This window comes from Fringilla coelebs, assembly GCF_963513975.1.
Source record: "Fringilla coelebs genome assembly, chromosome: 2".
Taxonomy (NCBI): Eukaryota; Metazoa; Chordata; class Aves; order Passeriformes; family Fringillidae; genus Fringilla; species Fringilla coelebs.
The window spans coordinates 215,001-230,261 of NC_140029.1; the positions used below are offsets into that span (position 1 = coordinate 215,001).

Below are 15,261 nucleotides of genomic sequence, written 5' to 3' on the forward strand. Positions count from 1 at the left end.
GCCCTGCACAGATCCATCACCCCAGAGTCTGAGCTGCTGTGCATTTCCCCACCACACACACACACACTCCAGGCCTGTGCACACCTGCAGTTCACGTCCCAGGTGCGACGCAGGTGTGCAGTGCATGTCCCAGTACGTGGGTGAGGTGTCCCTCACATGTGTGGACACACGTCTGACCCTCATGCCTGCCCACAGCTTGGTGGTGACAGCGATGGACCGAGGAACACCCCCGCTGATGGGCTCGGCCACGCTGACTGTGGTGGTGATGGACATCAATGACAATAGCCCTACCATCCCGGTCCCCTGGGAGATCCGTGTCCCTGAGAGTGAGTGCCGTAGCACTGAGGGCCAGAGCTGGGGTACAATGGGCACCAGGGAGTGGGGAGGAGCCCCCAGGGAGACCAGGCCAGTCCCTGTCAAGAGCTGGGTCACGCTGACCTGCCGAAGCCCCCCAAGCTCTCCAGCGTGACCCTTGTGCTGCTCCTGTGTCCTGAGGGAGCAACCTGAATTACCAACTCAGCCCTGGCCCCTGCCTCATGTCTGGGACTCACTGCAGACACCTGCCCTGCCTGCTCAGAGTCCTCAGCCAGTATGCCCTGTGCCCATGCCATACCTCAACCAGTCCTGCCAAGCCCCCAAGACCTTCGTCTTCCCCCCAGCATCCCCCTCTCCCATCACATCTTCCCCTCTTCCTGGTGCTCAGTGCTGGATTGAACTGGTTTCCCACCAGGTGAGCCAGGTGTGCTGGGCAGGGATGGGTCTGCTCACTCACGCGTCTGCTCCCCACAGACACGCTGCTGGGCACCCAGATAGCCCAGCTGACTGGGAACGATGTGGACTCGGGCCCGGCACTCTCCTACACACTGCTGCTGGAGGGGGACGTGGCAGACACCTTTGGGGTGCTGCGCTACGGGGGCCACATTGCCCTGACGGGGCCGCTGGACCACGAGCAGCGCAGCCGCTACACGCTGACCCTGCGCGCCTCCGACACGCGCCACGAGACCGAGGCCAACCTCACCGTCCTCGTGGAGGATGTGAACGACAACGTGCCCACCTTCACCCAGGTTTTCTATCAGGTACATGCACCAGGCGTGCCAGCCATCCCACACAAGCCCTCTGTAACTCCTGCCTGGCCCACCTGCCCTTACAAAACAGAGGATGGGTCTGAGCCCCTTCTGGCCCCGCTTTCTGACCCACATGTACATCCTGGCATCCCTCATGCTCTCACTGTGGCATAGAAGGAGTTGAGACCAGGCTGGTGACCCTGGGACCAGCCCCTGCAAGGGGCACAGCTGGATGCAGAGGGCCCAGCAGAAGTGGACGAGCACAATGGGGAGGCCAGAGGGGGTGGGAAATGGGTCACAGCCCAGACAACTGTTTGTGGCAAGACCTGGGCAGGTCCCTGTTGAAGGCTGGCTTGGGCAGTGTGTGCTGCAGCGCTGAAGCCCAGGCAAGGGGCTAGGGAGCCCCAGGAATGCTTGGAGGGTCTAGGAGCACAAAGCCCTTGTATGTGCTGGCCAGTGAGAGGATGGGCGCCCTTGGCTTTGGCTGCCTGGCCAGCACCAGACCCCCGTCCCAGGGATGCTGGGGGCTCTGAGTGGGGGGGAACCAGATGCTGACTCAGGTTTCCTCCTCTTCCAGGTGCTGCTGCCAGAGCACACACCTGCTGGCAGTGTCATCCTCACTGTGAGTGCAACTGACCCCGACTCAGGGAGCAATGGGGACATCACCTTCCACCTGGCTGTGCCCAGCCCTGATGTTGCCATCGACCCCAGTAATGGTGCGTGGGCCTGATGCTCTGTGTGCTTCTCTCATGGGTCAATCTAAGGTTGCCTGTGGAGGGGAGTGCCCCCATCCTGCTTCTGTTCAAACCCTCATGAGGTCACTTTCTGTTGTGGCTGGTGAAGCAGACACAGCATGGTGACCATCAAATGGTCCTCCAGCTGATACCCTTCCCAGCTCCCACTGGTTCCCATGCTGACCCTGGCTTTGTGCTCCACAGGGACCCTCTTCACCACCCGGCAGGTGGAGTTCAATGCCAGCCAGCCCACCCTGGACCTAGTGGTGGAGGCCCGCGACCATGGCTCTCCCAGCCTCTCATCCTGGGCCACAGTGCAGCTCCAGGTCCTGGATGTTAACGACCACAGCCCCCGCTTCCAGGAGCCGTGCTACAACGCCAGCATTCCCGAGGACCTGCGCCCAGGCACCACTGTGCTGATGCTGGAGGCGGGTGACGCCGACCTCTCCCGGGAGAACGCCGGCTTTGATTACACCATCGTCAGCGGCAACGGCGGCAACGCCTTCCAGGTGGAGAGCCGGGTGGCCCGGGCCGGGGGGCGGCTCCGCACGCAGGGAGCCCTGGTGCTTGTGGAATCCCTGGACTTCGAGGCCATCCCAGTGTACAACTTGACGGTGGCGGCCTCGGACCGGGGCCTGCCGCAGCGCAGTGCCACCGTGCCCGTGCTGATCACCGTGCAGGACGTCAATGACAACCCGCCCGTGTTCGGCCGGGCCGAGTACCGTGCGGCGGTGAGCGAGGCCGCCCTGCCCGGCACCGAGCTGCTGCGCGTGGCCGCCCACGACGCTGACTCGGGGCCGCGCGGCCGCGTTCACTACACCATCAGCTCGGGCGACCAGCACGGGCTGTTCCAGCTGCACGAGAGCACAGGGGCCCTGAGCCTGGCACGGCCGCTGGATCGGGAGGCCCAGGCGCTGCACACGCTGGTGGTGCGCGCCACGGACACACCGGGCGGGCACTTTGCGCTGGTCCCCGTGGCCATTGAGGTGAAGGACATCAACGACAACAAGCCGTACTTCCCGGTGGAGGTGCTGAGCGCCAGCATCCGGGAGAACTTGCCCCCCGGCACGCTGGTGACCACGCTGCGTGCTGTGGATGCCGACAGCGGCGCCTTTGGGGAGCTGCGGTACGTGGTGCTGGAGCAGGCAGTGGGGGACCCCAGCACGGGGGACGGCCGGGACGCCTTTGCTGTCAACGGGAGCTCTGGGGAGCTGCGCTCCCGCCTCACCTTTGACTATGAGCGAGCCAAAGCCTTCCAGCTCCTGGTTCGGGCTACTGACGCCGGCAATGCCTCGGCCACTGTGACTGTGCGGGTGCTGGTGACGGGGGAAGATGAGTACGATCCCATCTTCCTGAGCCCCTCCTTCAACTTCGAGGTGCCCGAGGGCGCGCGCAAAGGGCAGAGCATTGGGCGGGTGCTGGCCACGGATGAGGATGAAGGGGTTGACGGTGTTGTGCTGTACACCCTGGCAAAGCCCTCACCATACTTTGCCATCAACCAGACCACGGGCTCCATCTACCTGCGTGTGGACAGCCAGCCCCAAGCCGGGGCCGGGCGTGCCAAGAGGGAGCCACGGGAGATGAGCCTGGAGGTGCAGGCACGCAGCCCACTGCCTGCTTCCCGTGTGGCCTCTGCGCAGGTCACCATTGACGTCACGCACACGTCCTTTGGCCTGGCACCTGACCTCAACCTCCTGCTGGTGGCCGTGGCCGCCTCGCTGGGCGTTGTGGTGGTGCTGGCCGCCGTGGCCATCGTGCTGGCCCTGGTGCGCTCCCGGCAGCGCCGGGGCCACAAGAAGGCAGAGGCAGAGGGGGCACTGGCCCGTGCACAGAGTGGGTCCTTGCAGAAGCTGGGCCGTGAGGAGCCGGCGCTGCCTGGGGCTGAGCACATCTACCACCAGGCGCTGCCAGGGTATGGGACTGAGCCGGCGGGGCCCTACACGCGGGGCGGCTCCCTGGACCCCTCGCATTCCAGCGGCCGTGGCTCTGCCGAAGCCGCTGAGGATGACGAGATACGGATGATCAACGAATACCCGCGCGTGGCCAGCATCACGGCCTCCATGCAGGAGCACATCGCTGCCCGCGGCCCTGACTCCGGCATCCAGCAGGATGCTGACCAGCTCTCCGACATCTCCTGTGAGCCAGCTGCGTTGGAGAGTGCCCAGTGGTTCAAGAGCAAGAAGGGCTCTGGGCTGCTGCTGCCGGGGCCACCCCTGCAGCTGTACCGCGAGGACGGGGGAGGCAGCGCCTTCCTGGGCGTCCGCTGCGGCCTCAGCGTCTCCTCACAGCCCCAGGACTACGCCTTCCCAGAGGATGGCAAGCCCTCCGTGGAGGGCTCGCTCACTGCCATTGTGGCCAGCGATGAGGAGCTCCGCGGCAGCTACAACTGGGATTACCTGCTGAACTGGTGTCCCCAGTTCCAGCCACTGGCCAGTGTCTTCACGGAGATCGCCCGCCTCAAGGATGAGAGCTCCCTGCGCAAGCCCTTCCCAGCCAAGCCCAAGGCAGAGCCCAAGCCCCGCATCGACCCCCCGCCCCTCATCACCTCAGTGGCCCATCCAGGTGCCAAGTCTGTGCCCCCCAAGCCACCACCAGGCAGGACCTTCCCGCACTCATCCTCCCTGCGCCGCTCGCCGATTAGCCACGAGGGCTCCATCTCGTCCTCTGCCATGTCGCCCAGCTTCTCCCCGTCGCTGTCCCCGCTGGCCGCCCGCTCCCCGGTGGTCTCGCCCTTCGGCATCTCACAGGGGCCATCCACCTCCACCATCAGTGCTGAGCACTCGCTGGAGCCCCCTGAGGAGGCCGAGCTCAGGATTTAGAGCTGGGCCCCTGGACTCCTCTGCCCCAGCCCGCAGCCGTGGGGCCGGAGCGGGGCCCAGCCCAGGGCTGCTAAAACAGGTGCTCATCCTGCTCCCAGCGCTGTGCCTGGCCTGGGCCCTGGGACTGCGGATGCCCTCGGGGGCTGTGGCCCCTGTCCCTCCCCACAGCTTGGCAGCCCCTGTGCTGGCTGGTGCCCTATGGACTGCTGACCCCAGTGCTGGCACCCCGGGGTGATGGTCCATGCGCTGCTTGCGGTGGCTCAGATTGGTGCTGGGCAGGATGGTGCTTCACGGTACTTGGTGCTCCAGGAGCGACGGGGAGCTCAGGGGGGCTGGAGGCCCAGACCCTGCCCTACCCAGGGCCAGGCAGCAGCTTGGGTGCAGGAGGACCCTGAGCCTTCCCTTGCAACCCTCGGAGCTCCCAGGGCAGGGGACAATGCCCCATGGCTGGGGTGATGTCCCAGGTCAGGGCGCGGTGCCCGGGGCACAGACACTGCCTGTGGGAATGAACCTGCCCCCTGGCTGGGAAGGGACACTCACCTGGCTGGCTGCAGCAGAAGGCAGCAGTGACCACATCTTGCTGCCTGTCTGTGGCTGGGCAGGGACAGGAGAGCCTTTGAGGTCTCTCCAGCCCTTTGGCTACCCACTGCAGGTGACGCATCCAGGAAATCTCCTGCCCAGAACTTCAGGATGGCTCCTGTGGTCTGGGAGGGAGGTACCTGCCATGCTCAGCATGAGAATCCCGTTCCTGGGAACAGGTGCCTCTCTGGGCAAGGGTCCCAGGCAGGGACAGTGCCCAGGCACAGGCAGCACAATGGGGCTGGCAGAGCAGTGTGCAGCTAACAGGGACAGCCCAGCCTCAGCAGCAGTGGTGATGGCTGCTGTGACCCTCAGGCCCGGCAGGCAGCCTGCAGCTGCAGGGGCGCAGGTGGGAGGTGGTACCCCAAAAAGCCACATCACCCAGCATGTTCTCTTACAGCCACAGTAGGGACACTGGGCATCTGGCCTTCCCTGGGGCCCTGTGCATGACTGCTTGCCAGGAGAGTCTGGGCCCGCTGCAGAGCATGGTCAAGGTGCCAGAACCCGCTGCTGCTGGCCCCAGCCCGTGTGCAGGGCTGCTCTGCACCCCCGTCATGCATGCTGTGAGCCCGGGCGGAGCCCCTGGCGCGGGGCCGGTCCCCATCTCCTCCCAGCACTGTGCACGGCCACTCACACAGGCAGCGTCACACTCGCAGCACACTCACCCCACCCGGCCCTCCCTGAGCCCCGCTGCTCCCCGGGAGCTGCTCCCGCATCACGGGCCCTGGGAGTGCAGCCCTGGCTCAATGATCCCCCAGGGCCATGGATGCAGAGCCAGGGCTGCAACAGCGTGGGTGCCCCACAGCAGCCTGAATGCCCAGTCTGGTCAGGGGTGTGTCTGGGGGTCGGGGGCACACCCCGTGCCTGAGCAGAGCCGGGGGGAAGTTCCTTCCCATCACACCTTCCCCAGACCCAGCACACGTGCGCTGTGCCTGCAGCCCCGGCCACACAGGTGTTGTCACTTCTGCCCCCCCCCATTTCCCATGAAGAGCCATCTGTGGCTGCAGCTCCGTGTGTCACACTCAGCCTCTCATCCCCGCTGTGCCATGGGGTCCTGGCACATGCTGCTGGTCCCTGGTGCTGTCCTGGGCACAGGGTGGTGACAGGGGACAGGCATCTGCAACAGTGACAGGGGCAACAAGGGGGCCCCACCAAGGGCCATGCCTGCTCTGCCAGGGACCCACAGGGGCCTGGGGTGCCCTGGGAGGGGAAGATGGTTCTGCCTTGGCAGAGGGACAGGCCACAGAGGCTCTTGGGGTGGGCACCCCCATCCCCTCTGTGTCCTGCTCACAAGCACTGTGGGGACACTCTGGGGGTGTCCTGTGTCTCCCAGGACTGTGGGGGCACTCTAGGGCTAGCCGGTGCCCCCCAGAGCCATGCTGGGGTGCCCCATGTCCCTGTGCTGCCCGGGCTGCCCACACAGCACAGCTCCACTGCACACGTGGGATGGGGACACAGATGGGTCACCCTGCACGCCACAGGAAGGGCCAGACACATGCACCTGCTTTGGGCTGGGGTCACTGAGCCCCCAGTTATTTATTTTTACACATTGTACTACAATTCCTGTTTTTACTCGTTTGTACCTTTTGTATTGTGTCTCGTGGAGCTGCATGTACCAGCGCTGCCCACGGCCGCGCAGGGGCCGCTCGGTGCAGCCTGAACCCAAGTGCCAACGTCTCAAAAAATGCCTTAATAAACCACACGTTTGTACAGACACAGCCCCATCCCTGCTGCCGTGGGCTCCTGCCAGGCTGGCACCGTGTTCCTTGGGCCTGGTGGTGGGGGGATACTGGACCTGCCCCACGAAGGGCTCCCGTGGGCCTGGCCAGGCTCTGGCACCCACATCCATGGTGTCCTGCCAAGGCCTTTTCCTGAGAGGCCACTGAAGCTGCAGCAGGACCACGGTCCCAGAGCTGTCCAGCAGCCAGGCTGGGTGTGTTTCCATACAGGCACACGTGGAAGGCATGTCTCCACACGTGTACACAGCTGGTCCCACGTGGCACAGGCATCCCTCTCCCATCCCATACCCTCGCTCTGGTGAGGGCTGTGGGCAGGGCTGTGCAGGCCCCCAGGGCTGCAGCAGCCACACCTGGACACATCATCTGCCCAGCGGGTACTCATGTTCCCAGGATCCCCGCTGAGGACACCTGGACACACAAATTCCCCAAGCCACATCCTCATCACAGCCAGCACACACAGACCTGCCCTGGGGATCCCAGTGCTCCAGTGATCCCACCAGTCTGCCCAGCAGCTGTGGCTCTGCTTATCCCTGTTGGGTGACACAGACATGCACAGGGCTCTTTGCTGACCTCCTGATGCCACATGGACTCCTCTCACCAAACAGTGCCCCCCAACCCCGGGAAACAGAGCTGGAGAACCAGGAGTGGCTGTGCAGCCATCAGGTGTTGGATGTGGCCAGACCCACACAGTGACCATCATCTACCTACATAGGATCAGCCACTTCCATCCTGCCTTCCCTGCTTTCCTTTTTCTTTTTCTTGTTCCCCAAACCAACCTGTGTACTCCCTGTCCTCAGCTCTCAGATTCCCGCAGCCCACGGCGAGTCCTGCACAGCCCCAGCCTGCTGTGCAGCCCCGGGCACGCCCAGCCCTGCTGGCAGTGCTCTGGGACCAGGGCAGCGCTCCTGTCCCCCCGCCCTGACAGGGCTCCTCGCACTGCCGGGGTTGGCAGGAGCCAGCACAGTGGCTGGAAAGGGCCACCCCCTCCCTGGTGGTGTCCCTGGGGCTCCCTCTGCTCCTTGATCCCCTTTCCAGCTCCCTGCTGGGGCACCGTGGGCATGCTGGCTGCCTTCAGTGCCGCTGTCCTCCTCTGGTGTTCCTGGCCTCGGGAAAACGCCCCTGCCCACAGCAGGGACTCGCTTCACCGCGTCTGCAGGAGCAGCACACGAGGTCCCGGGCAGCGAGGCTGCAGCCAGGGCGCGCCGAGGCTCCCTGACCGCCCAGGCACCGGGCCGGCAGCAGATGCTCCTTAACACGATTAGCTCTGCCCGGCCACCTTAATCCCGGCTGTCCAGACAGATCCCGACAGCATCCCCTGCAAATCCCATCCCACTTAGAGCCCATCCCCAAAGCAGCCCCCCAGCCCCGGCCACGGCAGCTGGCTCCCCTCTGTCTGAGGGCAGGGGGCTGGGGGGCCGGGGCAGCCGGGGGGCTGCGCAGGGGAGCAGGCACAGACACCCCTGGCCCTGCTCCACCGCGGGGGATTGGCAGCCACGGCCCGGCAGGTGGTTTTCCTATTGCCTGTCTCTTCCTGGCCTGGACCCCGCTCTGCAGAAGCAGGAAAACAGCTGGGAACTGCTGGAGCCGTGGGATGTGCCGTGTGACTGGGTTTGTCACCGAAACTGCAGGAAAACCAAAAAACTCTCAACAACGTTTTTACTGTTAGAGAATCAAGGCATTAGTTTATTCTGGCCAGGATTTTGTTCTGGCCAGGATGTGCAACAGAAATTGTTTCATCCACATATGTCCTGGGTTGTGTGGAGAAAATCATTCCATGACACATGAATTTTACTAGATTTTCCACATATTTTATACAGTCAAAACACATAGAATTTCATTGGTCGCAAGTTTTGAAGTTCTTAGTGCTTGCTTTCCTGTTTGAAGGGTGGTGTCTGGAGTTGATGTTCGTTCATGGCTGTGATCTTTGGTGTATCTCCTGTGCTACACTGCCAGCCGCCCCGCCCGGCCCGGGACCCGCAGCCTCACAATGGCTCTCCTCCCGCCCGCAGCAGCCCCGTACGGACTCTCGTCCTGCCCCCGGCCCCGCAGGGAGCCCTGTCCGTGCCGTGCCCGGGCCCGCTCCCCAAGTCCCCGAGCCCCCGCCGGTGCCGTGCCCGGGCCCGCAGCCCCAAGTCCCCGAGCCCCCGCCGGTGCCGGTGCCGTGCCCGGGCCCGCTGCCCCAAGTCCCCGAGCCCCCGCCGGTGCCGGTGCCGGTGCCGTGCCCGGGCCCGCTGCCCCAGTCCCCGAACCCCCGCCGCTGCCGGTGCCGCTGCCGGTGCCGGCTCCGCCCGTCACGTGACGGCGGTCACGTGGCCGCTGTTTTGGTGTCCCCACGTGGCGGGAGTCACGCGCCCGCAGACGCACGTGACCGGCGGCAGGGCGGCATGGCGCGGGGGTAACGGGCACGGAGCGGGGCACCGAGCGGGGCACCCCGGCTCGGGGACACCCCTCGGCGGGGGTAGTAGCGGGGCGGGGGCGCCTTCCGGCCCTGGCGGCGATGGGGACCGCAGGGGTCGGCCGGGGCTCCCGGGTGACGGAGGCTCAGGGTGTCCGTAGGGCTCCCGGGTGGCAGTGGGGACGGGGACCGGCGGTCAGGCGGGGTTCTCCGGTGGTGAGGGCTCGCGGGTCAGGCGGGGTTCCCCGGGGTAACAGGGGGCTCCCCGGTGCTGGGACTCGGGGAGCTCCGGCGGGGCTCCCCAGACCCGGGCTAAGGCGTAGTCAGACGGGCTTCGGGATCGGTCCCCGGTCGGTCCCGGATCCCCACGGCTCTGCCATTGCCCGTGCTCCCCTGAGCCCGTTGCAGGTGTTGGGGGATCCCCACCGTGCTGGCGCTGTGTGCGGCCGCCTGGAGCTGCGCGCCGGGGCTGGCGCTGGAGCTGGAGTGGGATCAGCCGTTCCGGTAGGTCCGGGGCGGCGGCCGGGCCGGGCTGGGCTGGGCTGGGCTGGGCTGCCGGTGCCGGCCCCGCTCACCATCCCCCCTGCAGCGTGCCCCCCGGCTGGGCCCACGCCGGCCGCGTGGATCCCGGGCAGCCGGTGCAGCTGACCTTCGCCCTGCGGCAGCGCGGCACTGCCCAGCTCGCCCGCCTGGTCCAGGCTGTCTCGGACCCTCGGTCCCCGCGATACGGTAACGGCCACATCCCTGAGACCCTGGAGCCCCGGGGCCCGTGAAGGGATCTGACCCCTCTGTGTCTCTCAGGGCAGTACCTGTCCCTGGAGCAGCTCAGGGACTTGGTCCAGCCTTCCCCAGCCACACTGATGACAGTTCTGAAGTGGCTGCAAGGCCATGGTGTAGAGGACTGCCGGAGTGTCACCACCCTTGACTTTCTGGAGTGTTACCTGCCTGCAAGGTGAGCCCCAAGGGCTGGAACCGGCCCTGCTGGCCCTGTGGTGGCTCCCTGTGTCTCACTGTTGTCCCATCCTGTGGTGGCAGTACCCGTGTCCTAGTGCTGTCCCATCCACAGTGGCTGTCCCTGTGTCCCGGTGCTGTCCTGTCCTGTGGTGGCTGTCCCTGTGTCCTAGTGCAGTCCCACTCGGGGGTGGCTGTCCCTCTCTCCCAGCCCTGTCCTGTCCCTTGCTGGCCGTCCCTGTGTCCCAGTGCTGTCCCACCCACAGTGGCAGTCCCTGTGTTGCAGCATGGCCGAGCGCCTGCTCCCCGGGGCCGAGTTCCACCGCTACGTGCAGGGCCAGCAGAGCCTGGTGCGCTCCCCACTGCCCTACACTGTCCCTGCAGAGCTCGCCAAGCACCTGGACTTTGGTACGTCCCACCTGGGGGAGGTGAGGCTGTGGAGCCTTCTGCAGATCCCTGTTCCATGGGATCCAGTGAAAAGTGCAGGGCTGCCAGGCTGAGGCTGTGGCTCAGCCATGGAAGGCTGAAGAGGCTCTTCCCCCCGGCCGGGGCTGCAGGGCTGGGCAATGCAAGCCCTGCTGTTGGCCTGCCCGTGTAGGAGTGGGGCAGTGAGGGAGAGCCCAGGGCTCTGTCCTGCCTTGCCGGGGCTCTGTGCCCTGACAGCCTCTCTGTCCCGCCGGGCTGCGCTGCAGTGGGTGGGATGCACCGGTTCCCCACGGAGCGCAGGGCAGGCAGCAGAGCCAGGAAGGACCCACAGCTGGCACGAGCGTCGTTCCACCTGGGCGTGACACCGGCCGTCCTGCGCCAGAGATACAACATGACAGGGGCAGACGTGGGGCTCCTGCCCAACAACAGCCAGGCCTGTGCACAGGTAACCGCTGCCCGCTCAGAGCCCTGTGTGCCGTGGCGGTCCCAGGGACTGGTGCTGGTCTGGGGGTCGTGGGACAGCTGGCTGCCCCTCCGTGGCTGCTGGGAGCGCCTGGTGTAGCACAGACCCATGCTGGGCAATTTCCTACATCAGGATCAAAATGTTACCTTGTTTTTTCGAGAGGAGACAACCTGTCCCTCTGTGTCCCACAGTTCCTGGAGCAGTACTTCCACCAAGCTGACCTGGCTGAGTTCATGCAGCTCTTTGGCAGTGGCTTTGCCCACCGCACGCAGGTGGACCGGGTGGTGGGGCACCAGGGCCGTGGCAAAGCCGGGCTGGAGGCCAGCCTGGACGTGGAATACATCATGAGCACAGGTGCCAATGTCTCCACCTGGGTCTTCAGCAATCCAGGTACTGGGGGAGAGCCCCGAGGGGCAGGGGGGCACCTGGAGGGGGAAGGAGAGCACCCAGAGGCAGGAGGGGAGTGCCCGGAGCACAGAAGGGAACACTTGGAGGTGTGAGGGAGGGGGCTGGAACGGGAGAGGGGAGTGCTTGGAGGGGTGAGGGAGAGCTTGCAGGGCTGTGCAGACAGCTGGCTGTAGTACAGCCCCAGGTGCTTTCCCAGCTGCCGTGAGAGTGCACCCTGTGTGCTCCCCGAGTCACAGCTGTTGCTGTATTCCCAGCTCCTGGGGATGTCACTCCTGCTGTGTGTAGTGAGTGAACTGTGTGAACCTTCAACATCCAGAGTATCCTGAAGCAGGGATTTCGTTGCTGGCACCACACGGAGCAGCTGCCCCGCTCAGCTCCCATGGAGGAGGGCACAGCCCTCCTCCCCTGGGGCTTTCCAGCTCTGCTGCAGCTCAGCTCCCACCCACGAGTCTCTCAGTGGAGCAGATGAGGGAGTGAGGGAATTTGGGAAAACAAATTGCCAAACAGCCTGCACAAACACAATCAGGGCACAATGCTAGGGGCAGCGTCCCTGTCCCAGATTGGGAACTGGCTGAGCAGGTGAGTGCCACAGGACAGTGGCCCTGTCCCTGATGGTGACAGTGACAGCAGAGCGCTGCCCTTCCCTCCGCCCTGACACAGTTACTGGTGTGGGAAGGGTGCAGGTGCAGTGCCATGGGTGACTGAGAGTCAGTGGGGGTGGCTGGGGCTCTGCTCCCCTCCCAGTGGAGAGGGCTGGAGGGCAGGGAGGGACTGGGGCAGGTGTAGGTGGAATGTGTGGAGGTGGCACATGGTACCACTGTGCTGGGACCTGTTGCCAGAGGAGGAGCCGAGGCCCCGCTGGGTCCACAGGTGCCCATGTGGCTGCAGCCCTGGGGCAAAGTCTCGGAGAGGGGTGTGAGTGTAGCCCCCTGTCCTGGGCTAACGATGACCCTCTTGCCAACCCCATGGGCTGAGCTGAAGCTCAGTGCCATGCAATAGGAGGAGCCCCAGGATGAGCCCACGGAGCTCCAGGGTGTGCTGTGACTCCGTGGCCCACAGGAAGGAGCGCTTGGGGCTGCCCTTGGTAGGAAGGTGCTGGTGCTGGTGAGGCAGGGCTCCTCGGTCCCTGAGGTCGGAGGAGCTATCCTCGTGTCCCTTGCCCAATGTCCTTGCAGGACGCCACGAGAGCCAGGAGCCCTTCTTGGCCTGGCTGCTGCTGCTCAGCAACATGTCCTCGCTGCCCTGGGTGCACTCGGTGAGCTACGGGGACGACGAGGACAGCCTGTCCTACGCCTACATGGAGCGCGTCAACACCGAGCTCATGAAGGCGGCGGCGCGCGGCCTCACCATCCTCTTCGCCTCAGGTGCGGCCGGGCTGGGGCTGGAGCGCCGAGCTGGGGAAGGGCTGCCCGGCTGCCAGGGTCACCTGTCACCTGTTCTGTGTCGGCAGGTGACGACGGTGCCGGCTGTCGGCGGGAGCACAGTGGGAACCACACGTTCCGGCCCAGCTTCCCGGCCTCCAGGTGGGGCGAGGGGCCAGCGCAGCCCCGCGGGGGTCTGAGCCCTCCGGGGTCACCTGGGGTCCTCACCAGCTTCTTACAGACCCCAGGGCTGCAGCCTGTGCAGCTCTGGGGGTTGGTTGGGTTTGTGGGGCGAGGCTGTGGTAGCAGAGGGGGCTCTTGGTGGCTGCTGAGGCCCGGGCAGCCATGTGCCCGCCTGCAGTGCCCCTGTTTCCACAGCCCCTATGTCACCACGGTGGGTGGCACGTCCTTCAAGAACCCCTTCCTGGTGACAGAGGAGGTGACGGATTACATCAGTGGGGGCGGCTTCAGCAACGTCTTCCCCATGCCTGAGTACCAGGTGGGGACCCCTGTGCTGCCAGCCCGGGCTGCAGGGGCAGGGCTGGGGGCACGGTGGGCAGGGGGATGCCCACGGGCCCTGCCGTCCCCAGGGGCAGGGCTGGGGGTGCAGGGGGCAGGGGGATGCCCACGGGCCGTGCTGTCCCCAGGGGCAGGGCTGGGGGCACGGTGGGCAGGGGGATGCCCACGGGCCGCGCTGTCCCCAGGGGCTGCAGGGGGCACAGGGGGCAGGGGGATGCCCATGGGCCGTGCCATCCCCAGGGGCTGCAGGGGCAGGGCTGGGGGCACAGGGGGCAGGGGGATGCCCACGGGCCGTGCTGTCCCCAGGGGCAGGGCTGGGGGCACGGTGGGCAGGGGGATGCCCACGGGCCGTGCTGTCCCCAGGGGCTGCAGGGGCAGGGCTGGGGGCACAGTGGGCAGGGGGATGCCCACGGGCCGTGCCGTCCCCAGGCTGCCGCTGTCAGGAGTTTCCTGCGCTCGGCCTCCAAGCTGCCCCCCAGCTCCTACTACAACAGCAGCGGCCGCGCCTACCCCGACCTGGCGGCGCTCTCGGACAACTACTGGGTGGTGACAAACCGCATCCCGCTGCCCTGGGTGTCGGGGACCTCGGTAAGGAGCTGTCCGTCCCCTGGTGCCCGCGGCGCGGCGGGCCCGGGCTGAGGGTTGTGCCCACGCAGGCGTCCACGCCGGTGGTGGCAGGCATGGTGGCGCTGATCAACGACCGGCGCCTGCAGCGGGGCCTGGCACCCCTCGGCTTCCTCAACCCTGCGCTCTACCAGCTGCAGAAGCAAGGGCTTGGTGATGCCTTCTACGATGTGAGTGGGGCAGGGAGGGGCTCTGCTGGGGGCTGACTTGGGTGTCCTGAAGCGTGGGGCTGAGGGCTGGGGCGGGCCTGTCCATGGGGCTGGGAAGGCCATGTGTGCTCCAAGGATTGGGCTGGGGAATGAGGGGGCTGTCCTGGGGCTCCTGCTCCCAGAGCTGTGCCTGGGGCAGGGCCAGCAGTGTCCTGCTGAGGGGCAGGACAGAGTCCCTATGGCCTTCCCATGGGAGGGGTGTCCTGGGGTTCCCCTTGACCTTTTCATGGGAGTGTTGTTCTGGGGGTCCCCATGGGCTCCTGTGAGCTTTGTGGGGCAGGTCCCCTTGTGTGGCCGGGGCAGGAGTGTCCAGTGACTGCAGAGGTCCCAGGGTCCATCTGAGTGTGCTGTTCCACACTGCCAGAGGGGACCCTGTGCTATAGGGGGTGTTGTGGGGATCCCCGTGTCAGATGTCTGGGGGCCTCTCTTCCCGGGATTCCTGTCTCAGGGATGGCAGTCCCTGGTTCCAGGGGACTGCAGGTGGGGTCCCTGTGCCCATGGTACCCCTGTGCCGGGTGGTCCCTGTGCCCCGGGGTCCCTGTTCCAGGGCTGTGTTGGGCTCCTGTGCTCCGGAGGCCGCTGTTCTGGGACTGGGGGGGGAGGTCCCCGAGCCCCTGTACTGAGGCTGGTCCCCGCAGGTGATCCAGGGCTGCCACCTGTCCTGCCTGGACGGCACCGTGCAGGGCCAGGGCTTCTGCGCCACCCCAGCCTGGGACCCCGTCACGGGCTGGGGCACCCCCAACTTCCCGCGCCTGCTGCGGGCGCTGGGGCCGCGCTGACCAGGACGCCGTGGCCGGACCGCGGAGCCGGACAGCGGGGCGGCACCGGCCCGGACAGCGGCACCGGCCCGGACAACGGCACCGGCCCGGACAACGGCACCGGCCCGGACGGCGAACGCAGCAGAACCGGCGGGGGCGGGGCCGGCGGGGCGGGGCAATAAACACGCGAAGCCCCGCCCACCGTCTCTGTT

General features: G+C 66.2%; 2 protein-coding genes across 2 annotated transcripts in view; both read left to right on the top strand.

Moving 5' to 3' along the window:
• DCHS1 (dachsous cadherin-related 1) overlaps positions 1-6,861 on the top strand; it is a 45,373-nt gene extending 38,512 nt beyond the window's left edge. The window contains exons 18-21 of the mRNA XM_084226761.1: positions 196-326; positions 790-1,076; positions 1,642-1,780; positions 2,003-6,861. Of these exons, the coding sequence (XP_084082887.1) occupies positions 196-326; positions 790-1,076; positions 1,642-1,780; positions 2,003-4,617 (3,172 nt within the window). The 3' untranslated portion in view covers positions 4,618-6,861. The remainder of the gene's footprint in view (positions 1-195; positions 327-789; positions 1,077-1,641; positions 1,781-2,002) is intronic.
• Positions 6,862-9,272: 2,411 nt separating this feature from the next.
• TPP1 (tripeptidyl peptidase 1) lies at positions 9,273-15,247 on the top strand. The gene is made up of 13 exons (XM_084226994.1): positions 9,273-9,330; positions 9,739-9,834; positions 9,920-10,059; positions 10,132-10,282; positions 10,568-10,689; positions 10,974-11,152; positions 11,362-11,560; positions 12,754-12,942; positions 13,029-13,101; positions 13,318-13,438; positions 13,888-14,046; positions 14,115-14,252; positions 14,930-15,247. Exons 1-13 carry the CDS (start codon positions 9,320-9,322, stop codon positions 15,068-15,070), a joined length of 1,719 nt encoding a protein of 572 aa, XP_084083120.1. The 5' UTR covers positions 9,273-9,319; the 3' UTR covers positions 15,071-15,247.
• The last annotated feature ends 14 nt before the right edge of the window (positions 15,248-15,261 follow it).